The sequence below is a fragment of the Eulemur rufifrons genome, chromosome 7 (assembly GCF_041146395.1).
Source record: "Eulemur rufifrons isolate Redbay chromosome 7, OSU_ERuf_1, whole genome shotgun sequence".
Classification (NCBI taxonomy): Eukaryota; Metazoa; Chordata; class Mammalia; order Primates; family Lemuridae; genus Eulemur; species Eulemur rufifrons.
In genome coordinates, this window is record NC_090989.1 from 281,451,467 (window position 1) to 281,475,936 (window position 24,470).

Below are 24,470 nucleotides of genomic sequence, written 5' to 3' on the forward strand. Positions count from 1 at the left end.
ACGCTGGAGGGGAAGAAGCCAAGAATTCCAGCGAGCCCAGCTTCTTAGGCGCCAGATGATTTACAGGCGGCATTCCTATATTGAGCCCTCTGGGGAACCGATCTCTAAATGGCTCGTACAGAAGACATGGGGCAGGATCAGACTGTCCACAGTGTCCCCCCGTCAGCACTGCCCTCAGCACTGGTGGTCACTTGACGTCTCGGGCAGGTCCCCCAGCTCCAGCCGAAGTCACTACTGCAGTCGGGGAAGGCTCTGAGGCGTGGTCTGGGCGGGCATTCCCGAGGGCCAGGGGCACTGTGGATTGCAGCAGCTCCCTGCCCAGCGGGGTGGAAAGTACTGTGTTGAGTTTGGGGTCTTTAATGAAATCTGTCATGCAGCACCTTTGGCACTGGAGCAAAGCTAGGACGAGATAAAGTCCCTCTTGTTCACTATAGCAGCTGCCTTATAGCTGGCTGCTCCCAGGAGTCTGTATTGGTGTCTTCCTTAAAGATTTTTATTACTATTTCAAATATACGGGAAATTACAGACAAGTATTTCCCATCCATTTTGATGCTAAATATCTTTAAAGCTACACACCAAGATGAAAACTTTTATCTTCACTAAATACAACAAACATGCGAACAGCTTGGGTGCTCCGGGCTGGGGGACACCAGGCTGCCAGGCCAGGTGGAGCTGCTGGCATCGCTCAGGGGAGCTCGGTCTCTGCTCCTGTGACTGATAGTTCTGGAGTCTCACCTGGAGAGGACTAATCTTCCCCACTGAGGAGAAAGCAGGGCCGAGGGGCCGCTGGGGTGGCGTGAGAGGACCCAAAGACCTTGGCTGCAGCTGTGGGGTGGCAGCGGGGCAGGGGCGAAAGAGGAAGTTGGCTGGGTCCAGGGGGAGTTGATTTGACAGATCAGAGCCCTTAGCTGCTGGGCGGTTGTGGTTTTCAGGGTCATTGAGTACAAATGTACGAGCAAACTGGAAAGAATAGCTTGTTGACTTTTCTTCACTGATAAAAGCATAATGACAATACCCCACTCCTGGGGAGCCCCCTCACCCGTTTCCTTTATCCCAGGTTTCTCCATCAAGGTTAATCTAATCCTGCTAAATTAAAAACCGCCCAGTGCATACCTGAAGAGCGTGTAAAGATACTCAGGATAGCTCAGTCCTGCCGTCCTCCAGGTTCTCAGAACTGTCAGCATGGGGCAGGTCCTCTATCAGAGCAGAAATTGAGACCTTGCTCCAGGGGGTTGCTCTGCCTTTGGCCTTCGATCTGTTGTGTGTTTCACCTGGTCTTTGGTGGGCATGTTTTCTGGCTGCTCTATACCCGTGGATGAGCTGAGGGGGGAGTGACCCAGGTTACTGCCTCGCCCACCTTTAACAAGCCAAGCGGAATGGGCGCCCCCGCCCCCGAGAATGAGCACGCCTGGGGCTGAGAGGATCTGTCTGTCTATCCTGTGCATGCCAGCGCCGTCCTTATAGCAAGGACCCTGGGCTTGTGTTCATTCCTGTCAGTGTCATGTTAGCTGCCGGTGACAACATCCTTTGTGGGAGGCACCCTGACTCGCCTCTTCCTCGGACGGTGGTGGAGAGAGTGGTGTGGCCCACGCTCAGGTGCCGTTGTCTTCTCCCTGTCACGGCAGCCCCAAGACGCAGGGCACCCGCAGCCAGCCCGGGCGAAGGCAGCGTGCGGAACATCGGGTGCCGCTCCGACACCTGTGCTCCTTTCCCCTCGCACCTCCCGTTCCTGCTCCCCAGTCAGGTTGGTTCTTTGTGGCTCAGTTCTGTCACCCCCTAATGAAGTGGCTTTCTGGCTGCGGAGGATTGAGAGCTGCTTCTGGGGAATGTAAGTCGCTAATAGAATGGAAAACACTGAAATACTCCAAGGTGCCAAGCTGGGCCCAGCCCAGTGTGGTTCTAAAAGGCTAATAAAAATCCACCAATTAATTGTGACAGCTCAATGGAAAATTATTCAATTGTGAACAGAGGCAGGCTGCAGCGCGCAAGGAGGAGGGGAGAAGTTGCCATGGCAACATCAATGTGCGTTCTCATCGCAGCAGTGGAAGCCAGCCTGGCAGCGAGCAGCACCCGGCCACCGCGCCTGACACGGGATGGATGCAGGAGACTCCAGAGCGGCCTTTGAAACGGAGGCTCGGCTGGACCCGGGGCCGCGGCCGCCCCGGGCTGAGCGCAGGCGCTCCCTGGGTTATAGAACTTGTTTCCTGAATGCCCCTTGTTCTGAGAAAACCAAGGAAGGAGCAGTCGAGTGGAGGAGGAAAACACCCTGTACCCTGACCAACTCTCCGTCAAGGGGCCCTAGGAGAGAGGTGTGAGGGGACACGCATTGGGACTTGTATCTCCCCAAAGGGAAGGTGCTCAGAGCTCCAGAAAACCAAGTTCTAGGGCACAGAGGACCTTTAGGGAAGAGGCCAGCATTCCATTATGGTTTTGCAATTGTTACAACTTTTATTTCAAAAGACACAGCGCATTTATATTTGAACATTTGAAATGCAACCTTGCTATGGCAACAATAATTGTTCCTAGCTCATCTCTCTGGAGGCTCCTGGTGTGACCAACACTGCACCGCAGAGGACAGCTGTCAGAAGGGACTCTCCATACCCCAGCAGAGGGTTCCTGCCAGAGGGATCGTGTGTTAATAGGATGGAGAACGAGACATTTTTTCCTTTTTAGCTTTCGGAACCATACTCTGTACCCAGTGGAATGTGGTCGTTCACAGATGTATTTCGGATGTCAGCTACCGACGTCCCTGTGGAAGCTGCCAAAACTTTGATTACCCCGCTGTAGTCAGCCCACTGCCTTGCTCTGCCTGTTCACATTCATGGCCCAATGGCAGCCTCATGTCCACGCCGCCGGGGCCAGGGGGCTGCTTGGGGGAGGCGGAGGCTGAGGCTGAGGCTGACGGGTCTTGGTGAGCGGGAACAGCTGCAGCGCTGTCTTCATAAGCAGACACGGCTTGCTTTTGGCCACCTCCTTTTTCACTCCCCTAGTTGCCTTAGCAAAGTTGGAAATCAAAAGTAAGCAAACAACCTAACCAATACTACCGCCGGTTATGCGTTATAATGCCTACGTCTTCTCGGTGTCTTGGTCTCTGAGGCCGGAGAAGATGGGAGTGAAGACAGATGGAGGGAGAGTCCACAAAGAAACCCCTTCCAAGACGCCCTGGCCCTTACCGCCGGCCGAAGCGGAAGTGGAAGCCGCCTTTCTTCCTGCGATAGCCATTGAGCTCCTCAGCCAGGTTCCCTAACAGGACATTGGCCTTCTCACCGCCGGCCGGGAGGAAGCTGGTGGCCTTGCTGCCCTCGTCCTGCCTCCCAAAGCGGAACCTGAAGCCAGCATGCCCTCTGCCCAGTGTGCGCAGCCCCTTGGCCTGGAGAAGCAGGGCCTGTGGCCGTGGAGCTCTCAACCACTGAGAAGAGCCCCACACGGAGCGGGGTCGGGGCCCCTCGGCCAGGCTGGCCCAGCTCGCTCCGGCTCCGATGCTACCCAGGGCGTCTGTGGGTCCTCTCGTGTGCGGTAGAGGAAGGCAGATGCCCAGCGGCAGGAGGAGGAGGTAGGCCAGGGGGTGAGGGCTCAGCATCTGACCCAAGGAAAGAGAGGAAGAAGTTACAGTCTGTACACACGCCACACACGACAGCTTGCCGGCAGTCCTCCCCAGGCCTGAGCAGCCATCAGAGGGGAGCCCGGCTTCCACGCGGTGGCAGGGACCAGGCCTGTATTTTATTAGCAGGCTTGGGAGCTGATTGAACCGATTAGGCTGGTTCTCACTCTCCTGCAGTTCCCTGGATCTGATTGCTGTGGCAGCTGAGCACTGCGATGCCACCACTACTGGATGGCAGAGCCATGCCATCTCCCAGGCGGCCCCGGGAGAGCCAAGCACATTTGGGTTCATTTTTCGTTTATAATTATTGGTCCTTGGGCCATGTCATCTCAGAGCCATAGGGTAGAAAGTTCAAAGCATCAGTCTCCCTTAGTTTTCAACTTGATAATAAATGGGTTTAGCTAAGCTGTTTAGCTGGGACACCCTGCTAATGTGTATTTAGCATGGAAATTAACTGCTCCTGAAAGCAGGAAACGGATTTGGTGGTCCTCGCCTAACTTGGACCCCAACCTGGGTAGGAGCGTGGGAACGTGGGGGAGCATGGGCACCCTCCGGGGAGCACTGGCGATGTGCCAGGCTCTGAGCTAAGAGCTTTATGCACACACGGTTATATTTCATCTTCACAGTAAACCTGCCCCATAGGTACTGTTAGTCCCACTTTTTCAGGCAAAAAAAAAAAAACGGAAAGGCCAAGAGATTGTGCCCAGGCCACACAGCTACAAAGCGGAGGCTCTGGATCCGCGATTCCAACGGCCAGACGGGTTCCTGATGTGCCAAGCCCGTGGGAAACGCGGAAATGCGTCTCACACCTGCCAGATGTGGGCCTCGCAGCCTTTCCATGGCAGAGTGTTACTCCAGCCCCATTCGCAGAGGCAGCATCACGCTCAAACAGGTGGGGCGATTTGCCCAAGATCTCATGGCTTAAAGTGACAGAGCTGGGGTTCAAGCCCAGGTGGAGTGCCAGCCCTGACCTGCTGCCCTACTCCACACGTGACAGTCGGGGAGGTCTGAAACGGAACTTCCTGGAACGCCCCTGCCTTAGCAACGGTTGCTCCCTTGCCTCGCAAAGGAAGCCTTTTTGGAAATGACCAGTGGTGAGTCGAAGCTGGCTTGTTCTCTGCGGAGCGGAACTGAGGATAGAATGGAGAACGCCAGCTCTGCACAAGACGGGACAGAAGTCCCCGGCGCCCTTTCCAAAAAAGGCTCCTTCGAAAACATTTCAAAGAAGTGAACTCAGCCAGAAAGCTTTAAAAAAAAATAATGAGGCTGTGTGTGGTGGCTCACGCCTGTAATCTCAGCACTCTGGGAGGCTGAGGCAGGAGGATCGCTTGAGCCCAGGAATTGGAAGTTGCAGTGAGCTATGGTGATGCCACAGCACTCTAGCCCGAGCAACAGAGCAAGACTCTGTCTCAAAAAAAAAAAAAAAAAAAAAAAGGAAAGGAAGTACCCCCCTTTCTACCCAAATCCAGTTCTCCTAAGCTTCTCTAGGCCCCCAGGGGCTGGAGTGACTTCCCGCCTGCTGCCAGGGAAGCCTGTCCGTTGGGACCTGGGCAGAGTGGGGGCTTCCATAAGGCAGTTTTCTGCAGGGGTGAGCTCCTCCCCTTCCCATAGAGAGCACACTGCCGACTGCTCTGTGGACAGGGACCTTTCCATCCTGGTGGGTAAGTCCACCTGGGGGCGCCTCTGGGTCTCTAGAAAGGTGACATCTTGGTGCAGAGCAAGTAGTGGCCCTTCTCCCCTTTTGGGGGGCCGTGGACCCCTTCAAGAATCTGGTAGGAGCTGGGAGCATTTGCCACTGAAAATGAGGCCCCAGCATGAGTCAGGGCTTCAGGCCCCAAAGTCCAGGAAACAGCAGGAAACGCCCAGGGCAGAAGGCAGTGGCCCTGGCGGGGCAGCTGTGGCCACTCTCTGCTGCTGGGGCTGTCGGCAAAACACAGTGTTGGTCTCCACCTCTCTGGGCCTTCCCTGCCCATGGTTCCAGGTACCCTCTGACTGCCTGTGCCCAGCTCCTGACCGGACAAGGGCCAGAGCTGGGGCTCCTACTGGGAACAGGGCGGCTGTGCTCACCGTGTGGCCGGGCTGCTCCCAGGAGGACTGGTGGGTCCCTGGGCTCCGGGGCTGGGCGAGCTTCTGTGGGTCCTCGTCCAGGACGTGTGGCTCCCCGGTTCTCCCTGCTTTATATGGGCCCGTCCGCATACTTGCCACCTCGCGTCTGATGGCCGCACATTCCTGACCCTGGGATTCCATTGGGGACGCTGGTGGTGAAGGAGGGGGCAGTGCTGACTGCAGTGATGAAAGGCCCAACACAAACAGGATGTGGCCGGGTAAGAGGACAGCCAGGCTGCCCTTCCGGGGGAGTGGCAGCGCTGTTACCTAGGAGTCGTGGGCATGGACTCTCAGTCCCTTGGCGGAGGCGTCGCTGCCCACCCTCACTAACCCTAACAGTCCTGCCTTTGTGGGGTCGGCTTCTGGAGAGGACACGGGGTGGGTGGCTGTCCACACCGCACACACCTGCCTGGCCAGCGGGCTGCTCCGTGGGCCCGAGTCACAGGTACCCGTGAAGCCAGCACTTTCTCTTCCCCCCCTAGTGAGGTGAGAAGTTCTGCTCTGGAGCCTGTGAGAGGCCGAGCCGGGCGGTGGGACGCCCTGCTTCCGAGGGGGTGTGCAGGAGGGGCACGGAGCCACACGCCGGGCAAGCCTCCTCAGCCCTGGCCCCGGCGCCACAACGTTTGCTCCTTTGAAGGCAGGCCCGGTCCTTCCCACCCTGGCAGCCCCGCCTGGCTCGGTGCCCCGTGCCCACTGGGGACTGTTTCCCAAGCTCCGCTGGCCATGGTTGCCTCATCTTTCTGAACGTTGGCTGGGTGATCACACCACCCCTCGGGCTGCAGCGGTGGGTCCCCGAGGTGAGGCTGTCACCTCCCAGTGTGGACCTTGGCAAGGGCTCCCACATGGAGGCACTTCATGCTGTCAGGGGAAATGCAGAGGCCGGGGCTGCGGAGCTGAGGTGCCTTTGGGGCAGGGGCTGGCGGGCAGCTGTCACGCAAGCTGTGAGCCTCCCCGGGAAGTTGCCCTGGGGCGGGGGGTGGGTCCAAGATGACCAGCAACCCCTTGCCCTTGATTCTCAAGGTGAGGAAGCTGAGGCTCGCTCAGGAAGGGCGGGATTTGGGTGACAGCCTGGCTGTGCTGAGCCCAGGCCCCTGACTCGGGCATGGACCCTTCTCTGCTGCCCACTTCAGCCACACGTGAGCCCTCAGAACTGGGTTCGATGCCCAGCTCGGCCATGGACCAGTTGCGACCTTGGTAGTCCCATCCCTGTCTGGGCTTCCGTTTCCTCATCTGGCTGGGGACAACAGCAGTGCCCACATTCTGGGGTGCGGGGCCGTCGGGGGCCGGCACGGTAGCCACCCAGTCGTGTTGGCGGCGGCTGTCAGGGAGAGCCAGATGGTGGGGCCCTCGTCACCCTCAGCACAGGCTTCCCCGGGTCTGCTGGCACCTGCTGTTCCCTCTCAGAGCCCAGCTGCGAGCTGAGGCCCCTGCCCGGGAAACCTCTCCCGGGGTCCGAGCCCGGGCCCAGGCCCGTCCACCTTCCCAAAGCCCAGACCTGGCCCTGCCAGGGGGTCCTGGGCCCTGTTGGTGGCTAAGCTCGGGCAGCCCTGGTCAGCTGTAAGAACCTCTAAGTCCAGGGGACCCGTGGAGCTGGGCCAGAGCCACTTGTGCCGAGGGGACCGGCACGGGGAGGTGTGATGGAGTGGGGAGGTTAGTTGGGCAAGACCCCACCTGGAGTGGGCATGGCCCCTGGGGAGGCAGGTGGCCATGATCACCTTGGTGACTATCATGGCCTGCCTCAGAGGTCCCATCGCAGCCACCCCACCTCTGCCCCCCAACCCTGTGGTCTAACACAAGCTGTGCCTGGTCGAGGGGACGAGGGAGTGGGATTCGTGTTCCATGAGCTGGGACTTGGAAGTCTCTGCCACACAGGAGTGTGAGACCCCTCTCCAGCTGTCCCCGCAGCTGCGGGACAGGGTCAAGTGCAGAGCACAGCCACCGCGGGCTCTTCCACCGGCTCCGCAGACACTAGACAAATAGGAGATTTTATTAAGTAAACTCAAGGGATTGTTTTATCCGTAAGCCGCAAATTGGTTTTATGAATAAATAGCCATTGGGGACTGTTAGTTCTTATTAAAGAGTTTCGACTCTTCAGAACTCCAGCCGCAGCCACAAGAGAGCCCTGCATGGACAGTTTATCACCCAGGGGGCCTGGGGGCAGCACAGATGGGGAGCCCCAGTCGAGAGGGTCCCCCCGGCTGCCGGCCAGGCCCAGGGCTCCCAGGCTACCTAGGAAATCGGCTGCTCTGATAAAAAGGATGGGGAAGTTCAGGGGAGACAGGGCGAGATGTGGTCCTGGAACGTCTGGGGGTCCGACCCACTCGTGCCCTGACACGGGGGGCGTCCGGCTGGGTTAGAGGCAGAGGCAGAGCTGGGTCACCACGAGACTTTATTGGAGAAACACACACAACGCCAAGTGCACACAGCCTTGCCTAGCGACTGTCCCACGCCACGGCTCACCCGTGGGCGGCTCCCTCCCCCACCTCCCCCCAGATCCCAGCCCGCTGGGTTTGCCGAGTCCTGCCAGCTGCTTGGGCCGCTCAGTCTAAGGACAAGCTGCTCTTGCAAGCAGATGAAGAAACAGGCCCTGGGAAGGCCCGGTCACTTGGGCCAAAGCTTAGCGTCCTGTCTCCTTGTTCTGGGTTCTGCAAGTCCCCTGCTGGGCCCTCCTGCTGGTGTGTTGTTCCTGAAGCCACGGGACAGGGAGCTGCAGCTGGCCACGGGCCTTGCTCAACGTCCCATGTCACACAGATACTGCTCCCCCTTCCCCCCTCTGCTTGGGGTCAGTGCCTTGGTCGAGCAGGTGCAGTTCATGTTGACACATCTCACTAACCCTCCAGATCTGCGCTCTTGGATGACAGGGGCCTCTGGGGCTCTGGCCTCGGGTAGGTGGCAGCAAGGGTTGGAGACCAGGAGTAGGTGGGCACTGGTGACGTCACTTCTGCCCCGAAGACAAACGTTATAAAACCTATTCACCTGCGGCTGCAGGGGAAACGCCCTCTGAGAACTGCGCACAGCTGTCCTCAGCTCCTGGCTGAAGGTGCCGAGGCCCCTCGGGTAGAAGCTGAGGGTCCTTCCACCCTCTGGGGTCAGGGGGCTCAGGAAACCAGCTGGGTGGCCTTCGGTTTAATGCTGAGATGGATGCACAGTTCGAGGGGCAAGAAACAAGGCCACTGGCTGACACAGAACCTGTGCGTGTGGCCAGGCAGCTGCTAGAGGACGCCGCCCGCAGACCCCTCCCCTGCCTCACTGTCCCCATCAAGGGAACAGGGAGAGGGAGTTGGTTAGGTGACATGTGGGGCAGTAGGGTCACAGGCAGGCCCAGCAGGACAGGGTCTGAGTGCAGTGACTGTGGGTCCTGTGTGACCCTGTCACACAAGTCCCTCGGCCTGGTCACTCATCCCTCCGGCCTCAGTGGAGCTGCCCCTCCCCCACACTCAGCATCCCCCTTCCTGTGGTCACTCCCATCTCGGGTGACATCAGACCATGGGCCCGTGAGCAGGGGTGCAGGGACCGTTCCTGCTCAGTGCCAGCCCTCAAAGGACGCCCATCAGGACGGTGGGGTGGGCGCACTGGCCGGGGCTCTCCCTGTGGTGCTTGGCAGGGCCTGGAAGAGGCTGCAGCTCTAGGGCAGTAACTGGGGTTCTAGGAGGGACAGTGTCTCCCGTGGGGCCAGCTGCTGAGGACGCCTGCTGCCTGGACCTGGACCACAGGCTCCTGAGGCCACCCTCACCTGCCCCCGGCCCCGCGCCAGGCCCGAGCTGCTCTGCGCTTGTCGGCAGCCAGGCCCCGGCACCAGGGCTCCCGCGCTTCCTGCCGCACACGCTCATCTGCGAATCCATTAACATCACACTCACCGGGAGTCTGTTTGATGACACATCAGAAAGCGCTTGGCACTTTCTAAACAGCGGCTGGCACGCCAGGCTGGCAGCTCCAGCCAGGGGCTCCCCGGCATAAGCTCCGGGCGGCACAGCCTCTGCACTGTGACCCGGCGCCCCGGTGGGCGGCTCTCTGGGCTGCGAGAGGGTGGGAAGAGGGGCCAGGGGAGGGGACTTGCTTCAAATCTCGTGTGCTCATCGCATCCACACCTCACCCCTGCCCTGCCTGCACCTGGACTGCTCCCTGTCACCACCTTGGTCACACTGGGCTGTAATCGCTGTTTCTTGGCCATCTCCGCTTCTGGCTGGGTACCAAGAGGGCAGCGGCCAGTCTTGTCCAGCGCCCGGGGCAGACTTGGCCTTGGCAGATTGAAGTGCTGCAAATACTTGCTGAATGCCAAGGAGCAGGTGACGCTAGAGGGGACGGCCAGGTCACACGGCCAGTCAGAGGCACTTGGGCACTTCCTACTGCCCCTGGCCAACTTGATTTATTATTTTTTAAACACGGACTTTGCTGGGAGGGGAAGAGAAAACTGAACCCCCTCATCTACCTGCCTTCAGGTGTCCAGTGAAGGACACGCCCGCCCTGCTGCCTGGCGGGGGGTGGGGGGTGCCGAGCTCCCCAGCCTGACTTCCACCCTCTCAAAGCCCCCCATCAGGCTCCCGCAGGTGGGAACTTGGAAAACAGCCCTGCCCTTGGTCCCAAGAGCACTCGAGGTGCCCAAGGCTGCTGAACAGGCCATTGAGGACTGGGGTTCCGGGTTCTGGCGCCTGCAGTTCCCACCTGTGTGTGCGGGGAGCGGGGGTGGGATAACAGCGTGTTGGGTGGATGCGGCAGGAAAATGTCTGGGCGGTGCTTGGCCTGGCGCCTCAGTGCCCCACCCTGGGACTGGGTCCAGGTGGTGGTGCCCACAACCGCCAGCAGGGGGCGGCTCCCGGTAGGAGAAAGGCAGGAAGCTGGGCAGGAGCAGAGCGAGACCTTATTGGAGACAGCAGGTGGGCACAGCAGCAAAGGGGGGTAGAGACACCCCCCCCCCCGGCCTCCACGGAACTGGCCCCAGCCTTAGGGCATGGGTTCCCGCAGGCAGCTGCGCCCCAGCCTGGCCTTGAGGCCTAGTGGGACACGGCCACCCAGCCCACAGCCACAGGAGTCGAGAGCAGCACGGTGAGGTCCTTTGGGGAGAGGTGAGTCCTTGGGCACCCAGGAAACGCGGGTGGGGGCTGGTGTCAGGAGGGCTGGAGGACACTGGCCTCAGACCTGGCATCAGGAACACCAGAGCTCAGAGGGCTCCGGGGATGTTGTCTGCCCCCGACTCTCAGTGTCCCCGTAATGCCAGGTATTTGGGCTGGCAAAGCAGAGGGGTACCTGGCGGCACCTTCCAGAGCCAGGGCATGTGGCAGACTCCACCATCCTGGCCAGGGGACAGCAGACGCTTAGCACAGGAGCCAGTCTGGGCAGGTAAAATTTGGGGTCATAAAATTTGCCAGCCCCCCCATCAGCAGAGGCAGGAGATAACGTTAGCTTCCAAATGGAGGGAGGGGTGGGGACAGTGAGAAGGTGGTGTGTGACCTCACTTGCCCAGGGAGATTAGTGTCCGGCCACCTCGGCCCATCCCCACAGGAGAACAGTCCACCAGGCACAGGGGGGTAGAGAATGTTCTCATGAGAGTGGGCTGGGGGACACAGATGGGATGGGAGGCATGGGGAAGGGGTGGGGCCAGAGGGCAAGCAGCTGGACGATGCACCGGTCTAGTGGTCCTCCCGGACCGGCCGGATCTTCATCTCAGAGAACTTGAGTGAGTACTGCCAGCCGGTCCAGGAGGACCATTCCACGCCATCAGCATAGGAGGCGTGTGCACCTCGCAGGTATTGCCCGTTAAGGTTTGACGTGTGGCAGTTGCGGTACCACCAGGCACCGCGGTAGAAGGCGGCGCAGTTGTTCTCCGAGTGGTCGCTGTCATGGTCCTTGGTGGTGAACCTCATGCCACTGTGCTTCAGAAGGGAGTCACCTGTGCGGTGTGGACACGGGGGCACAGGTACACCCATGTGTGTCATACATGTGAGCACAGGCACTGACACGCTGCACGCAGACCTGGATGTGAGTGTGCACACACGGACACACACGCTCCTCACACACACACACTGGCGTGCACACTTGCACACGTACCTGCTGGTCCACACCCAGAGGTGTCCATGCAGCGCACATACACACATGATGCCTCCCTGGTGGTCCCCAGGGCTGCCCCTGGGTCCAGGCAGTCTCTGTGCCGCCTCCCAGCTTTTCCACCTTCCTTCCTCCTCCCTTCCCTGCCTCGGCCTGAGACCCCAGCCCAGGGGGGGTTCGGCCACCAGCCTTTAGAGCAGACCCAAACCCCAGGTCTCTCAATTCCTGGCTCTGGGCTCAGTTTACTCATCTGCAAAATGGGGAAACAATGCAGGCCAAGATGGCTTCGCATTGCAGGAGTGAGGAGCAGGGGGACTTGGAGGTGGAGGTGAGTGGCCTTGACCGTGGCCCCCTTCCCCGCCCCCACTGCAGCCTGGAGCCTTACCTGCAGTGCCCGAGTAGTCGGCCACAGTGAGCGGGTACCCATCCTCCTCCGGGTCCACGGAGAACAAGCCCACGCCAAAGCTCCCGTAGCGGGCATAGGCCGTGCCGTTGTCAAAGTCCTCCAGGTCCACGTGTAGCTCGTAGGCAGCCTGCGTGGTCAGAGCGTGGATCCTCTTCAGTCCTAAAGTGGAGAGAAAATGGTGGGGGAAGTTGAGGGGCTTAGGAGTGACGCCCGGAGAGAACTGAGGAGAAATGACAGCTGAGTTCCTGTGATTGGTGACAGAAAGGGACAACTACTACCAAGTACATGCTATCAGCCCTGGACTACTTCCTTCTTCCTGCCAGCCTGTTTCTGGCAAGAAACTGGGGACTGACAGCTTTCATGTGTGGTTTTCTCTATTCATTTCAAGCTGGGCTCTGCTTTCCAGACGTAGGGTTCTTAGACTCTGCTTTCCAGACGTGGGGTTCTGAGCTGACGGCTGGTAGAAAGATTGCGGGATGAGGGGTCTGGGGGGGACAGCGCCCATATCTTCCCTCAGGCTCTGGGCTCCAGCCAGAGCTAGACGGGATCTGGTACTTGCACTTCCCTGAACCTGGCCTCTGAGCCTTTGCACAGGCTGTTCCTCTGCCTGGGACAATGGTCCCTGCTCCTCACCTGGTCACCTTCTGTTCATTCTCAGGCCTCACCTTGGGAAGGCTGCCTGGCCTCCTGTCAGGGTTGAGGACTTCTGCCAACCCTGGGCCCTGCCATCAGGGTTTATCATTTTGGGTCGCGGCTGCTGTTTCCCTGCGGGTCTCCCCGCCAGTGTGGAAGCCGCGGGAGAGCAGCGTCCGTCCCGTCCCGCAGCTGCACGGTGGCTGCGCCGGAGATGCGGCTTGGCGGGGGGAGGAGAAGGCGGTGCCCCCACCGGTCCCCAGGGCCTGGCTCTGCACCCCTGCCACGGCCGCCCCACTTTCTCCTCCCCTCCTCGGCTGGCCCGCGCCATCCTAAAGGTCCAGGCCAGGCCCCCACTCGCACACTCAGGTGCCTCCCTGCCCGTGTGATCACCTCTTGATTAACAGGGCATTTAATGAAACGCCTGACACGTTGGCAGCAGCGAGTGACATTTCGTCAGCCTCTCCCTCCTGCCTGCCTTTCCCTGGCTTCACACCCCCCGTGGGTCAGTGTGTGCGTGCTGATGGCGCTGGAGCCTGTGTGGACCCCTGCGGACCCCTCCCCACCCGGCCCGGACAGAAGCCTTTGGTCCCATCCGCCAAGTCCAGGGAACAGAAGTAGCCGTGAGAAGAGTGACAGCAATGCGAACAGCAGACTCCACCCAGCAGCTCCCTGCAGCCACCCCGTTCCTCCCCGCGGACCCTCAGGGACACGGGCTTTGAGAGCACAGGGTCCTGCCAAGGTCCCCACCTGCCTGCGCTCACCACTCCTCCCAGGCCAGAGCCTCAGGGCGAGTGCTCCCCTTCCGGGCCGGCTTCCACACTATGGACTGGGCCTCGCAGGGCCAGCGTGAGGGTCTGGGAGAGCTTCACACACTGAAGGGCAGACGGTAGGTGACAATGACAACAGCCACCACCTGGACGGCACTCCTGAGGGCCAGGCACTGTTCTGAGCGCTTCACGCAGATCAATGAATCAAATGGATAGAACGAGCCCAATTTAATTAAAGAATCCCCCCCCCCCCCCCCCGCAGCTCTGCACGTGGTGCCTGGCCCACTGCACGCATTATCCAGGTGTTTGCTGCGGCTCCCTGGAGACCAGTGGAGGAGGGTCCGTGACTGTCCCTGTCCCGTGGCTGAGGAACATGAGGCCCAGGGAGGTTAGGCAGCTGGCCCCGGTCACACAGCTGGTGAGCGGCACAGCTGGGATTGAGCCCAGGCAGAAGGGCCCAGACCCCTTGCTCTTGTCCAAGTCTTACCCGGGACAAATCACGTGACCCAGGAACAGGGCAAGAGGGAGACCGTGTTGGGGGGGATGTTGAGAGATTCCTGTTCCCACCACTAAATGGTCGCTGGCGCCCTGAGGGCAGGGGGATGCTGGGGCCTGGGTTCCTCCCTACCCTTCCTCCCCACTCCCTCCTCCTTCCAGGATTGCTCCCGGACCCTCACGGCTGCTCCCGGATGCCCTGGGCCCTGCATGGTGAGCCGAATCCAACCCCATCGTCCCCACGTTCAGACCACAGAGCGCAGGGAGGCTTAGGGAACACGCACACCTCACATGGTCGCCCCCGTGGGCTTCCAGATGCATCAAAGATCTGAACCTACGACACTGAAAAACCTCAGAAAACAATACTGGAGACATTTTTAATACAACCAGGAGGGAAAAGCAGGGCCTAAAACCCGGGAGATGTGAAGGAAAAGACTGGCAGAACGGACTACATAAAAATTTTAAAACTTCTAGGAAATAAGCAATAACGAGCAAAAAGGAAAAAAAGAAAAGCAAAAGCAAGCTGAAAGATAAAGGCTTGGGAGTATCTATCATGCGTACCAGACAAAGGATCAATAACCTTAATATATAAAGAGCTCCCATAACTCAATAGGAAAAGACAAAAACGCTCAAGGAGAAGGTGACTGGGCAGTGTGGAAGGGCAGAGGGAGGGGACTGCGCAGGGCTGGGGGCGTCCCGAGTTGACATTCCCGTCAGGGCTGGTGTCTGCAGGACGCTCTAATCAAGGCCGGATTACACGCTTCCTCCTGCACCTTCTGCGGCTGTGATAGATTTCAATTAAGATACCGCGCAGACGCGGCTCCGCCGGGATGGGTGGCGATGCGGGGGACAGCCCCCCCACCGCTGCCTGCTCCTTATCTTTGTGCCCACCTGGGTGGGGAGGGCCTGAGGCAGGGTCTCCCCGTCCTGCCCCTCCTTCCAGCCACGCAGCTCAGGGTCTGGGGCGAGGCCTGGCTGGGCGCCCCCAACCCTAACACACACACACACACACACACACACACACACTGTGACAAGGGACCTTACTTTTCTGAGCCTCAGTTTCCTCATCTCTAAAAGGAGGGGATGACAGCAGTGCCCCCTCCTAGGTGAGTGTGCGGTTTCAGGGGCGCACAGTAGGTAGGCAGTACGCACAGACTGTGGCTGTGAAGTCTGCTGGCATGTATGACCGCTCCTGCCACCAGGACCCACCTGGCCCTGCCCTCGTAGGCCCAGGTCGGGGAGATGGACACTCCAGCCCAGCTGCCTCTGTGCACACAGCGGTGGGCACCACCTCACTGCCTCGACCCTGCCTCGGGGCCACCACCCCCATCTCCCAGCAGCTCCACCATGTCCCTGTAGACCTGGGACCCTCTGCCCACCTGGCGCCCAGGCCTGGGCTCTCAGCCCTCAGCCACCCGCCCCTCCCTCCTGCCCCTCTGCTCTGTGTGACACTGGGGACTCGGCACTGGGGACTTCCCAGACAGCCCCGCCGGGAAGTTAAAGCTCCAGAGGAGCAGCCCGCTGCCCACGGGTGGCTTCCACAGGACGGGCGCTCGTGGAAACAGGTTTCTTTCTGGAGTGAAGGAAATGTCCTGGAATGCGTGGTGACGATTGTACAACTCTGTGGATGTACCAAAAACCACTAGTTCTACACTTTAAAATGGTGAATTTTGTTGTATGAAAGTTATATCTCAAAAAAAAACCCCAACAAAAACCTCATCTCAAGCCACAACCACCTCCCAAATATATATATATGTGATCTCAAACTTGTGGTTTTTGAGGATATTACTGTTTAGAATGAAATTAGATATTCAAAAATTTTTAAATACTGAGTGATTTTAAAGGTAAACAGTAAGTACATAATAACAGAACCTTTTTGAGCCCTTCGTGCTGGGCGAGGACTGTGTCCCAGCTGTGGGCAGCGTGCGGGCACCCTTGGGACTGAGGCTGGACCACAGCTGGGAGCCCCGGCCAGCCGCTCGGTGGGAGTCACGGGCTTGGTGTCCCTAGCACAGCCACGGGCCACTGCTGACCCCGGGACAGGCCAGCGCCGGGTCATCCTTGGTCCTCCTGGTGCCGGGGATGGGGCCCTGCACCTGCCCTCGCTCCCGCCGTTCAGGACAGCGAGCAGGTCCCAGGGCCACAGGAAAGGCCTCCTGGTCACTCCCACAGCTCCCCCACCTGGTTCCAGGGGCTGTGGGACCCTCAGCCTTTACGAGCCCACGTCTGCAGGGCCCACCCCCACGGCCACACCTCCTTTGGCTCCAGCCTCCTTGGCCTCGTGCATCCTGAATGCCTCGGGCACCCTGACAGGCTGCACCTGTGAGCTGGCTCAGGTGTGCTGAGGCCGGGGAAACCCAGGCCAGATCCATTCAGGGAGGGGCTCGGAGCCCGCAGCGTCTGCAAGGCGCGGGGAGAAGGCCACCCAGGCCAGGCAGCGGTTGGTGGCTCTCACCTAGCCAGTGCTCCCCCGTGAGCTTGCCGAAGCCGTCGCGGTAGGCCTCCCAGCCCCGGAAGAAGTTCACGGAGCCGTCCTCCCGGCGCTGGAACACCTGCAACGGGAAGAGGGGTGGCGAGCGGGGGCAGCCGCCCCAGGACCCCCAGCCCCCCGTGTGCCCGCAGGTACTGCCCTCCCTGCTCCTGACCTGGTCGTTCCCCTCAGCGCTCCCAGCCCCGCCTGGCCCTCAGAGGAGCCTCGGGTGGCGCGAGGTGGGATTGGCTGGACACCCACCCGTCCCTGAAACGTCCCCTCAAGGACTCTCGTGGACTGGGTGGGAGCGGAGGAAACCCGGCGTCCAGGCCACCTCTGCGCCTCACTTTGCGACCCTGGGCTGGTCTCTGCTCTGGCCTCAGTGCCCCACTGGTCAAATAAGGGGGTGAGCGGGGTCCTGCCACCTATTTCCAGGTCAAAACAAAACCGAACAGAACGGTGTTCTCCAGTTTGTTAAGAACCAAGAACAGCCCCCCTTAGGCTCGGCCTGGGCGCCCCGGCGCTCAGTGAGCTCGCCCCACCCCGAGAAAGCCTGGCAGGGTGGGGGCCTGGGGGTGGCAGCACCGAGCGGGCTGGGGAGGAGGAGGAGGGGGAGGAGTGCGCGGCCAGGGCGGGTGTGACCGGGGTACCAACGAGCCACCGAGCCACTCGTTCTAATAACATTCCTGATCTGGGAGTCGGGAATCCCATCGGTTAAATTGCTTTGAAATAAGCACCCGCTGGTCCAGGCAGAGCCGCCCTGAGTATTTGCAGGATCCGCTGACGCGCTGTCCCCGGGCCGCCCCGGCCCTTTCTGTTTAACAAGCCTTTTCCGGCTCACTCGCCCGGCACCTCCCCGGCCGCCGCCTGCCTCCGTCTGTGCCAATGTCTGCCGTGCTGGGGACACGGCTGCCCGCCAGCTTCATTACTAAGCAGCCGGTTCCAGTGGCTCGGAACTGCCGCGTGCCCGGCCTGGCCGGCAGCGTCTGCCCAGTGCGTCCGCGGGGACCTGTCAGTCGCGGCGTTCGGGCAGCTCTGACGTCAGGGGGCTGCAGGGAGATGACACCTCTTTTTTCCTGCTCCTCCACCTCAAACACCGCCAGCCCTGCAATGTGGGAGCGCGGGAGGAAGTTCCCCAGGCGGGGAGATCTGAGCGGTGGAGGCGGTATTGACGGCTGCAGATTGGGACCCTGAGCACGCGCCTGTGAGAGGCTGATCCCGGCAGGAGCTCGCGCAGGAGGAGGGAGCCGCATGACCACGAGGTCTGACCACAGGAGGCCCAGCTGGCGAGGGAGTCACTGGGCCCCTGGCCCGGGACCGCACCCTGAGCACACCGGTGCTGAAGGAGGCTCCAGGCCAGGCGGGGAGCCCGGTGGTCACAGATCTGGGTGCTAGAGCCCCAACACTGCCACTGACCGCTCTGGCAAGTCACTCCACCGCTCTGAGCCTCAGTTTCCTCATCTGTAAAACAGTTGTAACTGCACCTTCCTCAGAGGTTGGGACAATCCCCTGAGAATAAGCTCAGGGCCTGGCGCACAGTAGGTGCTCTGTAAATGCCAGTTGGATGAGCAGTGACAGTAGCAAGTCACAGGCCTGGCCATGGGGCTCCTGTCCCTCAGCCCCTGCCTGGGCCACACCTGAGGGCACTCATGCCCGGGGCCCCGCTGAAGGGACAGAGCAGAGCAGCCACGACACGGTGGCGGCGTGGGCTGAGTCCTCACCGAGTGCACTTGCTACTCCCTGAATCCTTGCCCGTTACGGTCCGGAAGCTGCGATTCCAACCACAGGGCAGGCGGCCGAGCGCAGTGGGCGGGGGTCTGAACGACACCTCTTGCCCTCAGCCTAAAGGCAGGCTGGACCTGCCCTCGACGCCGGCACGGTAGGCCAGTGTCCTGCCGTGGTGCCACGCCTGCGCCTGGCAGCGTTTGCCACTGACCAGGGGTCCGGAACCCGGGCTGTGCCGTTGCCCACGTCTCTCGCGCCAAAAGCTAGTCCCCAAGCCCACAGTCCTCGGCCCTCCCAGGCGGGTGTCAGTCGCAGCATGATCCCCACCCACCCCTGGGTCCGCCAGGGCCAGGGTGCAGTCAGCTGGGGGAGCCCCCAGCCCCCGCCCATCTCCTCCCAGGAAGCGACATGGAGATTGCGGACAGCTGGCGTTCCTATTGAGCTCCTCTGAATCGACACAACTTAGAACACAGCAGTCGCTGGCCGATGGGCACTGTGACTGAGAGGGGACGGGTTGTGCCCCAGCCCTGAGGGGCCAAGACACTTTTAGACTTTTTGACCGTGACCCAGAGAAATGCAGTTTGCATCGTGTCTGAAACTAACGCTCCCTGAAGTGATGCCCTCGTGAAGAAGGATGAGCCCTAGTGTTTCTTTTGTGTTCTAGTCACCCTATTTGATTAAAAAACAGTGCTGATCACAGCCCATCAGGTGGGTGCTGCCGCCTGCCCGCAGGTCACAGTCTGCGGTTTCAGACGCGCTGCAGCCGATGCCGGCCTTGCGCAGGCTGCCCTTGCCCGCTGGCTCAAACAAGTGGCCCGGTGCGCCGGGCACCCCGCTGCCATCTGACTGGGGAACCCTGTGCCCATCCGAGAGCCTACCGCAGCACAGCCTGACGTTCCACGTGCCCACGGCGGCCTCCGAGCGTCAGCCGGGCTCTCCCGGGTCCCAGGCGCGGGGCTGTGTTTTGTCTGCTCTGAGGCCCAGGGAGACCTGCAGCTGCGGCTTCATGTTTCTGGGAGCAGCTGGATGTCTGGATGTCACCAAGCAAAGAGGCCTTTAATTACACAGCAAAGACCAGCCGGGCAGGAGGATACCAGGAGGGAAGCGAGTAAAGGATCGATGTGGCCACGTCCCGCTCCGGCCCCGCCTACCCTGAATCCCCTCTTGGGCAAAAGGGTGGGGAACAAATTAATAACCAGTTAATTTTGAGGCTAAAGTATGAATTGGTCCGGCTCCCGGGGCATCTCTCTTGGGTTCCGGCCGGGAAGTGATTGATGTCGAAACACTTGCCGCCGCCGCGGCCTCTTGGGCAGGCGCCACGAGTGGGAGACAGTCGGAGAGTGTTTTCTTGGTGCAGATTCTCAAAAGCCGCCGCCAGCCGCCCGGCACATCTTGGAAGTGCCGCTCAGGGGGCTCTGCCAAGGGAGCGGCCGGCCCACATGGTCCTGCAGATGGTGCTGGGTGGGTTCAAAGGAAGGAGTCGGCACTTGGGGCGGCGGAACGGAAGGGAGAGAGCAGCCACCGTGGGGGCCGAGGGATGCAGGGATGCCCCCGGGCTTCCTGGGCCTCCTGCTCCGCAGGTCCCGTCCCAGCAGGGGCCACCAGACCCTGTCCAACCTGCTTCTTGTTTGCCATGGTGCCAAGAGCACGGAGTTGGCGTCCCGAACACACGAGCTGGGCTCTGTGGTCACCCCAGCACCGGGCCAGTGCCATAGCGGGTGGCCACAGCCCTCCCCACCTCCCCGGAGGGGGCATTTATGCTCCCATTTGGCAGATGAGAAGACTAAGGCTTGGAGACCTGGGCAACCTCTGTAGTGCCCAGCTGCCGCCAGGCCGGAGACAGGGACGACAGTGCACAGTGCAAAGGCTGGGGGGCACCCCATGGCTTGGCGGGGACATTGATCCTCCATGCCGTGAGCCACCTGTCCCTCTTGGCTGGCACCCAGGAGACCCGAGTTCCACCCAGACTCTGGCCACAGGCTGTGTGGCCTTCCGAGTCTTGCCTTCGCCCCTGCAGAGCGAGGTCACTGCTGGGCCCGCGAGTGTGTGCTTGGGTGCACAGGGCTGACTCTGCCTCAAAGCTCACAGCCCCAGGGAGGGGACACATGAGCCGCCAAAGGGCAGAGCAGCCCCCAACCTGGCACATTCCTCCAAATCCCATGCCTCAGTTTCCTCATCTGTAAAACGAGGATTATAACGGCCTCAGCCCACAGGCTTTGAGGAGGATTAAACGAGCCGGTGCCCAGCGTTCAATAACCGTAACAAACAGGGCTTGCTGGGAGCCCAGAGAAGGAGTGAGCCCCTCTGCAGGGGCAGCTAGAGGTCGTCTGGGGGGGCTTCCTGGAGCAGGAGCTACAGATTGAGCAGAGCCTGGCCAGGTGGCCAGAGGAGGTGAGACCAAAGAGATGGGGGACACGGGTGGGTCCAAACCCTGTAAGATCGGGGGGTGCCTTTGAAGGGTCCTCGGGACGCAGCATCTGGGGTTTCCTAGACTAGGATGAAGCCGCTGCAGAAACCGGTTGCGGCAGGATCGTGCCGGTTGTGTAGCTGTGGCACCCACCAGCCTCCCAGGCCTCCCGAGCAGGTGATTCTGGGAGGGCGGCGGAGGGGCCGTAGCTGAGGCAGATTCTTGTTTTTAAGAACAAAGAACCTGGATGTGTGCGCGAAAGCAGCGCTTCAAAGGCAGCCCCTGGGGAGCCTCTGCCGCCTTCCTGGTAGCCTGTGTGTCCTGAAATCCTTTCTGGGCACCTCTGGGCAGTGTCCCCAGGGAGGCCTCTGGGCTTGCTGGCAAGAGCACAGGTTCCGGAAGGAGGCAGAGCTGAGTTCAAATTCTGCCTCTGCCTCTCGCAGGCTACGTGACCTCAGAAAAGTCACGGAACCTTTCTGAGCCTCAGTTTCCCTCTCTGCGAGCCCCTGCAGTGCCGCAGCGAAGATACGGCGCGTAAACGTCGTAAACCAGGCGTCCCCACCCCTCCCCTCAGAACCAGCTGCTGGGCCCAGAAGGAAACCGGGCCCACTCCTTGTTTTCGACTGAAAATGGTACCCCCGGGCTGGGCGCCCTGCCACAGCTCCCGGGCTTGGCAGCCGGCGCCTGCGGCTCCTGGCAGAGCTGCTCGGGGCTGCCATTTACCGACGCGGCGTCAGGCGACGCGCGAGCGTTTCACGTGCACCAGCCGCGTACGTTACAAGCCTCATGGGCGCAGGTCGGCCAAGGCAGGGTGAGGGCATCATCACCGGTCGGTCACCTGCTCGTTATTTACGTGTGTGGTTCCGGGACCACTCCCCAGGGCAGGGCGTGGCCCAGGCAGCAGCGTGGGGCACTGGCGCACTGATGTCACAGCAGGCCCCTTGCTGCCACAGACCCTGGGACCGGGACAGCTGGCCACAGCGGAGCGGGAAGGAGCCAATGTCCCCCCATGGGCCCCCGCAGCCCTGCTGCCTCCCCAGCGCAGGGCTGCAGCCCCCATCCCCCGCGGAGCTTCTCATCCCTCCCTGAGCCTGGTCCCACCGCAGGGCTTTGATGTTCTCAGGGAGGCAGGATTTCCCGCCCACCAGAGCTCAGGCCCGAGGGAAGGGGCTGGGAGGGAGGGCTGCCCTCCCGCGGGGCCAATTAGAGGCACATCTGGACCTGCTGACCCTGCACGCAGGAAACGCCTGGCGGGAGTGTGGCTGCTGGTAGAACAAGGTTGGGCCTCTTGGCGCTCGTGGTATCGAGGGACGCTGGCAGTGCCGTGGATCAGGGCACGTGGGCACGGAGCCACACTGAGTCCAGTCCAGGTCCCTGCTGTAGGAGATGCTCAGCAGGGCCCAACTTGTGTGACCTTGGCTAGTGCAAAGACAGAGGGTTGACAATTAGAGCTGGGTGGCAGCATCCCCGGGCAGACCTCATGGGGACAAGGCTGCACTGCCGGGCGGGGAGGCTGGGGGCAGGGGGGACAGCCTCCTTCAGACCACCCAAAACCTGCACAGACTCTGGGCATGGCCCCCCCATTCCCCAGGCCCTGCAAGGGGGCAGCACAGGGCAGAGGGGCTGCCCCACTGGCCAGAGAGGAGGGGCCCAGTTCCTCTGTTCACAGGGAGCCCCAGGCTCATCCCTACCCCACCCCCGCCTCCCTTCTCGCAGGTGAGCAGCCCGTGAAGGATCCTGACTTTCCCCACGTCTGTACGGTAGCTCTGCATTATACCCACTTAACAGATGAGAAAAGTGAGGCTTAGAGAGGTGAAGTCACACTGCCAAAGGATGGCCCTGTGATGGGTGTCACAGAGGAGGAAGAGGATCACCCCACATGACCCAGCCCCTGCCATCTCTCCTGCCTTGTCCTTCACCCAGACCCCCTCATACCAGATATGCCAGAAGCAGGGAGTCTCCCTGCCTGTCACTTGCTCCAACCCCCAGCCCTTGGATCTCCCATCCGGCCCTGGGTGGCCTCAGACTGGGTTAGGGGCCTCTCCTCTGGGCCCCCCGTGGCCTCCCAGCCCTGACACAGTCGGCTGACTTGTCCCACCGGACCGGGAGCTGGCCGGTCTGTCTGAGTCCCTGCTGACTGTCCTGTGCCTGGCCCAGTGCTGGTGCTCAGCACGTGGACAACTTGAATAAGTGAGCGCCACCGTGTGACAGTTAATTCCCCTGAGGGGTACTGGCTGCGTGGCCTTGGGCAAATCTCTGCCCTCTCTGAGGCTGCCCGGTGGCCTCCAGGGCTTGAAGGGCCCCGGTGCAATGCCAGGTGTGGCAGGGGCACATAAACTGTAAAGGGCACCTCGGACCGGCAGGGCTGCTGAGCCCCGTCCCTGCACACCCTGGTCTCTCTGGGGAGCAGCTCCGGGTGCCCCGGCCCCCCGGGAGGACTGCCCGGCATTCATGCTTGAGGCCTGGCTGGTTGGACGCGGAGCCTAACGAGGATGGATGGCGTCCGGGTCTGGAGAGGCGGCGGTCAGCTCCCTCCCAAACCAAAATTGAGTTTCGGAGAGATTCCGTGTGGCAGGGAGGTGATCCTGACAGATGTCTGGAGGTACTCGGGAGAAGAGTGCTTTTGATGAAAGCCCAAATGGATATTAATGTTCGCTGGTCACGCAAGCACTTCTCAGGCGAGACGGGCCTCCCTCTCGGAGCCCCCGGACCAGGTGTCTGAGCGCCAGGGCAGCGCGGGGTGCTGTCCCTCCTGCGCCTGCTGTCATCGGCCCTCGGCCAGGCCGTGGGACTCCCCTGTGTCCCAGCCCACGTCCCGCCTGGCTTCCCGGGAGACTGGCTTCAGGTCCACTGGAGTGGGCAGCGTCTGGGTCTTTCAATACGTCTGTCCGAACCCTTAACTCTGATTTCTGGGTCTGGCTGGCGCCTCGCGCTGTTCGCGCCGAGGGCTTCCCAGAGGCGCGCGCCGTAACTCAGGCGTTAGCAGTTAGGAAAACAAAAGAGCTTTTAACCCCCAGACCCGGTCCGGTGCGTTTACAAGCTCTCCTCCGAGCTGAAGGCAGGTTCGAGCTATGTCTGTCTTTGCAGGGCTCCGGGATGCTCTGCCTGGTTCCGCCACCCACCCCTGCTGCAGGCGCCGACCCCTTTCCCAAGCACCGGGGCGCTGCACCCTCGCTCCCGCCACTCCCGGTCCCCTCCGGAGCCGCCCTCTCCCCGTCTCTGGTCACTGGCTTTATCTGATGTCAGACTCCCCCCAAGGACGTTTGTCGGCCTGGACATCGATGCACTGAGAATAGTCAAGGCCGAGCTCCCTGGCAAGGACGAGGATCCCACCAGCTTCTCCTCGTGCCCCGAGTCCCAGGGCAGAGGCCAGGGCAGCTTCTACCTGGACACCCTGGAGCAGCTGGACTCCCACCTCCTGTGGCTTCAGGTTCCTGGGCCACCGTGGACTCCCTCCTGGGGCTCAGTGAGGGGTGGGGTCACTGTGGGGTGGCCAGTGCCTTGCACGGGGCATGGCTCACTGTCATGCAGAGCGAGCAAACCACTGCTGGTCTCGTGTGAAACGCTCCGCGCTTGCGGTGATAGAAGCCAGGGCGGCCCGTGAAGTGCTACGGTGGACACGCGTCTTTTTTCTCTTTCCTCATCTCCTAAGGTCTGGGGGGAGGCGTGGACGACTCTCGCCATAGCTGCTAAAGATGCCAGCTACCTGCAGGGACGACTGTGGGTGTGTGACCCAGACCCCCCGGATCAGAGGCACATGCTGACCTGAATCAGCAGCTGGGAGCCCAGTGGCGGCACAGAAGGAGCCGTTCCCA

At 61.1% G+C, this 24,470-nt stretch overlaps 2 protein-coding genes across 2 annotated transcripts in view; both read right to left on the minus strand.

The window, feature by feature from the left end:
• Window positions 1-3,169: 3,169 nt before the first annotated feature.
• Window positions 3,170-3,580, minus strand: QRFP (pyroglutamylated RFamide peptide). The gene has a single exon (XM_069474765.1). The coding sequence runs from the start codon at window positions 3,578-3,580 to the stop codon at window positions 3,170-3,172; it is 411 nt and encodes a 136-aa protein (XP_069330866.1).
• A 7,754-nt stretch (window positions 3,581-11,334) lies between these two features.
• The window catches only part of FIBCD1 (fibrinogen C domain containing 1), a 28,571-nt gene continuing 15,435 nt past the window's right edge, over window positions 11,335-24,470 (minus strand). Inside the window, exons 6-8 of the mRNA XM_069472171.1 lie at window positions 16,509-16,605; window positions 12,135-12,314; window positions 11,335-11,594 (exon numbers count right to left, since the gene is read on the minus strand). Of these exons, the coding sequence (XP_069328272.1) occupies window positions 11,335-11,594; window positions 12,135-12,314; window positions 16,509-16,605 (537 nt within the window). The remainder of the gene's footprint in view (window positions 11,595-12,134; window positions 12,315-16,508; window positions 16,606-24,470) is intronic.